The sequence below is a fragment of the Temnothorax nylanderi genome, unplaced genomic scaffold (assembly GCF_030848795.1).
Source record: "Temnothorax nylanderi isolate EJ_2023f unplaced genomic scaffold, tnyl_v1.0 TNYL_tig0575_pilon, whole genome shotgun sequence".
In the NCBI taxonomy this organism is placed as follows: Eukaryota; Metazoa; Arthropoda; class Insecta; order Hymenoptera; family Formicidae; genus Temnothorax; species Temnothorax nylanderi.
The window spans coordinates 1,763-8,012 of NW_027249637.1; the positions used below are offsets into that span (position 1 = coordinate 1,763).

General features: G+C 45.8%; 1 protein-coding gene across 1 annotated transcript; it reads right to left on the reverse strand.

Moving 5' to 3' along the window:
- Window positions 1–220: 220 nt before the first annotated feature.
- Window positions 221–5,343, reverse strand: LOC139784035 (uncharacterized). Its single transcript, XM_071723200.1, has one exon. It carries the CDS (start codon window positions 3,728–3,730, stop codon window positions 593–595), a length of 3,138 nt encoding a protein of 1,045 aa, XP_071579301.1. The 5' UTR covers window positions 3,731–5,343; the 3' UTR covers window positions 221–592.
- Window positions 5,344–6,250: the final 907 nt, after the last annotated feature.

The window sequence follows — 6,250 nt, forward strand, 5'->3', positions numbered from 1 at the left end:
TCAGAGGCGCGGTACCCTTTCTGGGGGAGTGGCTGCGTCTATCATCCAGGATGATGTACATGCTCAGCTTGTTTCTTCTGATAATTAGCAGAACCTCGCTGATATTTGCGAATAGCTACGCTACGATGGTGGCCGTCGCGATCGGTTTGGGAGCAGCGAAAGGAATTCGATCGGTGTATATGGTCTTGGTCGTACCCAGCTACGTTCCCATAGATAGATAAATTTATTGTATATCCCCGTAGGGTTTACAAGGCGTTTTTGTGAGGAACGTACCCAAACCTCTTACATAAACTCCCCTTCGCGCCCTGGCCTTATGCGACCTTACAATTTTCCTAAATTCCCTCTCCCTCCCCCTCTTCCTTCCCCCCTCTGTCTGTCTTTCTCCGCTTCCTCCGGTTCTACGTCCGTCTGCTTCCATCCTTCCTGTCTCGGCTCCTCCCTGTCCTCGTCCGGATCCCTCAGAAACTCCTCCGCCTTCACCTACAGCCCTTCCGCATATTGCTCTCCTCTCCTTTATTCTACTTTCCTCTCCCTCCTCCTTCCCTTGTCTGTCTCTTCCTTCTCCCTTTCTCTCATCCCCTAATCCTTCTCCTTACTCCTCCGACTCCCCTTTCCCTTCCATTCTTTCCCTCTCTATTTCCATCATCCATTCCTCTCCTCCCTCTTCCTCACCCAAAACCCAACCCACCGCTTCCTGCCAACTTCCTCCTCCTGATTTCCACCTTCTACATTCCTCCCACACATGCTCCCACGTTTCTTCCCTATATTCACACATCCTACATTTCTTCCTCTCTTCCCCCTCCCAGTACCTGCTCTCTCTCATTTCACTCCCTAACCTAAACCTCGCCACCCTTCTCCATCTGCTCTCTCCCCATCCCTTTTTCAGATATCCTGGTATACCCTCTCCCTTTATTACCTTGTACCACCTATTATAATCCGATTTCTCGATCTTCTCCCATCTCTCTTTCCTTTGCGTCTCCTTGTCTCCTCCAACTAGCTTGCGGTGCCAACCGTCTCCCTCTTCTCTCAACCTTTCAAGCTCTTTTAACCCCACTCCTCTTTCTTCAAAGAACCCTTCTCTCTCCCGTTCCCAGCTCGATCCTGCTCTCCCTTCCTTCTCCCTTCCCTTCAGCTCCTCCCAACATAACCTCGCCAGCTCATTTCCTTTTCCCTCCTCTAACTTCTTCTCGAATCTCCATGCGCTTATTCCCGCCCTCCCTCTTAATTTCTCTCTTTGGAGCTCCTCTCTAACTAAGTACCACGGCGTTTTTCCATCTACTCCCAAGACCCATCTGATATACCTTTCCTCCAACCTTTCCATTCCTTCCCTCTCTTCCCATCCCCATATTTCTGCTCCATACCCCATAACCGTCCACACCAGTCTATCAAACAGCCACATTCTTTTTCCCCAGTCTTTCCCAAATCTTCTTTTCCCTATCCCCCAAACCTTCCCCATCACCGCTGCCGCCTTCTTGATCCTTTCTCTTACCTGTGCCTCCTGCCCTCCGTTCCTTTGGAACACATATCCTAAATACCGAAATTCCTTTACTTCTCCTATTTCTTTTCCTTCCCATCTCCATCTTCTCTTACAGTCCCTTCCTCCTCCTTTCTTAAATCTCATTATTTTAGTTTTTTCCACATTTAACTCCAACCTCTTCCTACCTAGATATCCCTCTAATCTCTCAAGCATACTCCTCATTTGATCCTCATCCTGTGCAATTAACACTACGTCATCGGCATACGCCAACGTATATATCCTCTTACCTCCTAGCATTATCCCTCCCCATTTAACTCTGCCCATTTCCTCTTCCATATCTGCTAACATTATGTTGAAAAGTAACGGACTCAGCGGACACCCCTGTCTTACCCCCCTCCCCGTCCAGAACTCTTCCCCTATTTCGTTTCCCACCCTTACCCTACTTTTCGTCTCCCTCAGAATCTCCTCCGTCCTCCTCACCAGCCCCTCCCTTATTCCTCTTTCTCTCATCGCTTTTATTAATACCCCTCTATCTACCGAGTCAAACGCCGCCTTAAGATCCACAAAACATGCTATCAGTTTTCCCCCTTTCTTCTCCAACTTTCTGTTCACCAGGTAATTCAACACATAAATGTTATCTATTGTACCCATTCCCCTTCTAAAACCAGTTAGGTTTTGCGGTACTATTCCCTTCCCCTCTAGCTCCTCTCTTAACCTCTCTGCCAAGATTGCTGTATACACCTTATACAGCGACGACATTATTGTCACCCCTCTATACTCCTCCACCCTTTTTCCTTCCCCTTTCTTTACAATTGGTGCGATTATTCCCTCCTTCCAGTTTTCCGGCCATCCTCCTCCCTTCCAGATCCTGTTAATGAATCTCCACGCCCAAATCTCCAACTCCTTCCCCCCGCGCTTCCATACCTCACTTGGTATCCCATCCCGTCCCATTGCCTTTCCATCCTTTAACTTCCTCATTACCCTCTTCAGTTCTCCTATACTTATCTCCCCCTTCTCCTCTCCCTCCTTTTCCTCCCTCACACCTTCCTTCCCCATCCTCACCCTCTCCTTCACTCCTCCTAGCAATTTCATAAAGTGCTCTTTCCATTCTCCCTCCTCTATCCCTTCCTCAATTCCCCTCCTTTTTCTTCTCTCTTTATTTACTATCTCCCAAACCTCCGACTCCCTCCTTGCCTCCTCCGCTTTTCTCTCCCATCTCAAATTCTCTTCTTCCTTCTTCCTCTTACATAGCTCCTTAAACTCCTTCCTTTTTTCCTTGAATGCCCTGTCTTCTCCTCTTTCCTTTCTCCATTCCCTCAATTTCTTTCTCGCCTCTTTCTTCGCTTCTCTACACTCCTTATCCCACCATCCCACCTTCTCCTTCTTGCTCCCCTTCAACTCCTCCTCTACCCCTTTTAACGCCTCTACTATTCTTGATTCCATTACCTCCCATTCTCTATTTAATTCTTCCCCCCTTTCCTCCACTTTCCCTATTTTTTCCATGAAAACCTTTACTCCTTCCTCGTTCCAGACCCCCCTGCTTCTTTTCTTCCACCCTCTTCCTCTGTCTCTCTCAACACTCCCCCTTCTTAACACCACTTCCAAGGGATGGTGATCCGAGTCCACTCTATCCCCCACCGTCATGCTCACGACCCTCTCTCTCACTTCTCCTTCTCCTATTACGTAGTCAATTACCGTTGCTCCTCTTCCTCCTGTGAACGTGAATTCTCCCTCCTCGTCTCCTCTCATGCTCCCATTGAATATTTCCCATCCTCTCTCCTCTATGGTCCTCACCAAAAGTCTCCCCTCTCTATCCGTCTTCTTATCCTTCGATTTCCTTCCCCCCACCATCTCCCCTCCCCTACCCCGCTCTTCTTCTTCCACACCTCCTCCTTCTCCTCCAGTCCTCGCATTAAAATCTCCCCCAATTATCGTATACCTTCCTTCCTCTTTCCTATCCATTATTTGTCCTAACTCCTGCATAATCCCTTCCATTTCCTCCTTTTTTGCATACACCCCTACAATTTTCCAACTCTCCCCACCTATCCTTACCTTTCCAACTATCAGTCCCTCCCTACTTATTTCGATTTCAGTTCCCTTCTCCTTTAAACCTTTTCTCATCCCCATTAACATCCCTCCCATCGCTCTCCCTTTTTTATTCTTCCTCTTCGCCCATTGCACTCCCCAATCGTACCCTTTTGGCAGCCTACCCCTTACTCTTTCCCAACCCTTTTCTCCTATCCACGTCTCCATCAAAACTATCACATCTTCCTTCTTCAGCCCCTCCCAGAATTTCTTATCTTTATTTTCCAAACCCGCTATATTCCAGAATACTACCCTCCAGTCCGTCCTTCTCCCCCCTTCCTCGTCCCATCTGACCTCTGTCTCTTTATCTTTCGCCACATTGTAAACTCTCCTTTCCTCCTCTCTCTCTCTTCCCTCTCTTCCTCCTCCCTTTCCTCCTCTCCCACTCCTTTCTCCACATCCTCTTTCTTCTCCTTCCCTTTTTCTACTTCTCTCCCCTCTGCCCTATCCGCTCCCTCTCCCTCTTCTATTCCCCCTGCTTTTGTCCTTCATCTCTCTTGCCTTCTTCCTCTTTCCCTTGTCCTGCCTCCCAACACCTCCCTCTGCTATCTCTGAGTACGTCTCTTACCTCATCCCACATCCACCACTCCCCCTCTATCCATACCTTTCCCTGCCCTATCCGCACTCTTTTTCCCTCTCCTCTCGCCTTCCAAGCAATTTGATTTACCCTCCATTTTATCCTCCTTTCTTCCCATGTTAAATCTTCCTCTATCCAAATACTTCCATCTCTCAATTTCCACTTATTTTTTATTATTCTTGCCTTCTCCTCCTCACTTCCTACTCTTACCACTGCCATACCTCCCTTCTCTCTCCTTCCAGCATCTATTTTTCTAATTTCCTCTATCTTAGCCTCCACTCCTATCTTTTTCATCACCTCCTCTATCCCCCCCTTTATTCCTCCCTCCTCCTCTTTTACTCCTTTAATCACAATGTTCCTCTTCCTTTCTCCCCTCTCCTTCATTTCACACCTCCTTTCCAGCCTTTCCACCCTTTCCTTCCAATCAGACTCCTCCCTCCCCTCCCCCCTTCTCAGTCCTGTGCTTCCTTCTGCACCTTTTCCTCCCTCTTGCCCACCCTCCTTATACTCCATTCTCATCCCTTCCAGTTTTCTTTCCAAATCATCAATTCTCCTCTTAAATTCCTCTCTCTCCGCGCTCCCTTTTCCTCTCGCACTCTTAACTCGTTCCTTATCTTCTCTACTTCCCTTCCTTGCTCCTTAAAGCCCTCCCTTAACTCTTCTCTCATGCTCCTAAAACCCTCTCTCAATTCGTTAATTATCCTCCTCAACTCTTTCTCACCTACCTCCGTTTCCGCTTTAGGCGACCTTGCCGTCATATTGCTTCTCTTGAAAGCCGTATCCTTATCTTCCCCCTCACTCTTATCTAAATCCTCTCTCTTCCTTTTCCAAAACTCTTCTAAGGTTCCCGTGCTTCCCGTGCTCCCCGTACTCCCCCTTCTGGCTCTATCCTTTTCTTTTACTTTATCTATCGCTTTCTTTATCTCCGTTCCGCTTTCTTTCTCTTCGCTCATCTCTACCTCCTCAATGTCTCACTTCTCCCTCTTCCCGTGCTATACTTTATGTTCTGCCACGCACAACCGCACGTACCTCCGTTCGTCTGCCGAGTCGCCCCTCTACACCGCCTCTTGTTCTCGCCCTACCCAGCGCTCCGCACGCGTCTCGGCTTACCTATCGCGTCGCCCCTCTACACCAACTATCGTTCGTGCCGTACGCTTTGTCTGAGCCCTGTCACTTTTCCTCCTTATACTCCCTTTTTCCACTCCTCCACCACTCTCCCCTCTCTCCTCCACGCTCACTCACCTTTACTCCTCCCTTCTCGCACACTCTCGCCTTCCTCAGCTTCCTCTGACTCTCCTTAATCTTCCCTTTAAACTCGCACACTCTCACACGCTATCAACTCACTCGTCTAGCTACGTTCCCATTCAAAAGTTAATAATTTTTAAAAACATTTATTTCACATTTATTCAACATTAATTTAATATTTATTTTACATTATTTATTCATTTAAAATAATGATTTTGACAAAATATTTATGTAATTGTGCAAACACAATTACAGCAGCTATAGCGATTGTTAATTGAAAGATATAATAAAATGTTCTATAAATACTTAAGACATATATGTTATGTTAATTATAGAAAAAGAGGATGTATAGGTATAAGCCTGCAGGTAACATTATATAGGTTAATTATATAGGTAACCTATATAATTACCCGTAAAACCTATGGTTATCTGTAAATCATCTCCTTATAACGAATTGATAGATACATATAGGATATATGTGTGTCAATTACAGAGAGAAATGATTTATAGATAACCTACACAGATAACCTATATAATGGTATAATCTACACATTAACCCATATGCTGTATATATATATGTATATATATATATATATATATATATATATATATATACATATATATATATATATATATATATATATATACAGTACCTTTGTTATTTGAATTAATTACTGATCGAACGGTCGGCGTGGAACGTGGGTCGGCGATCGAGTCGTTTAATTCCGCGGCTCACCATGTGTATTCAACGGTACATACGTTGCTGTAAGAAATTTAATAGTTATGCAGGAAGTCTTTGCGGGAGGGCAATAATAATGTTAGAATTAAACTTTAGAACTTTATTATATCACAAACCTACCGGCACA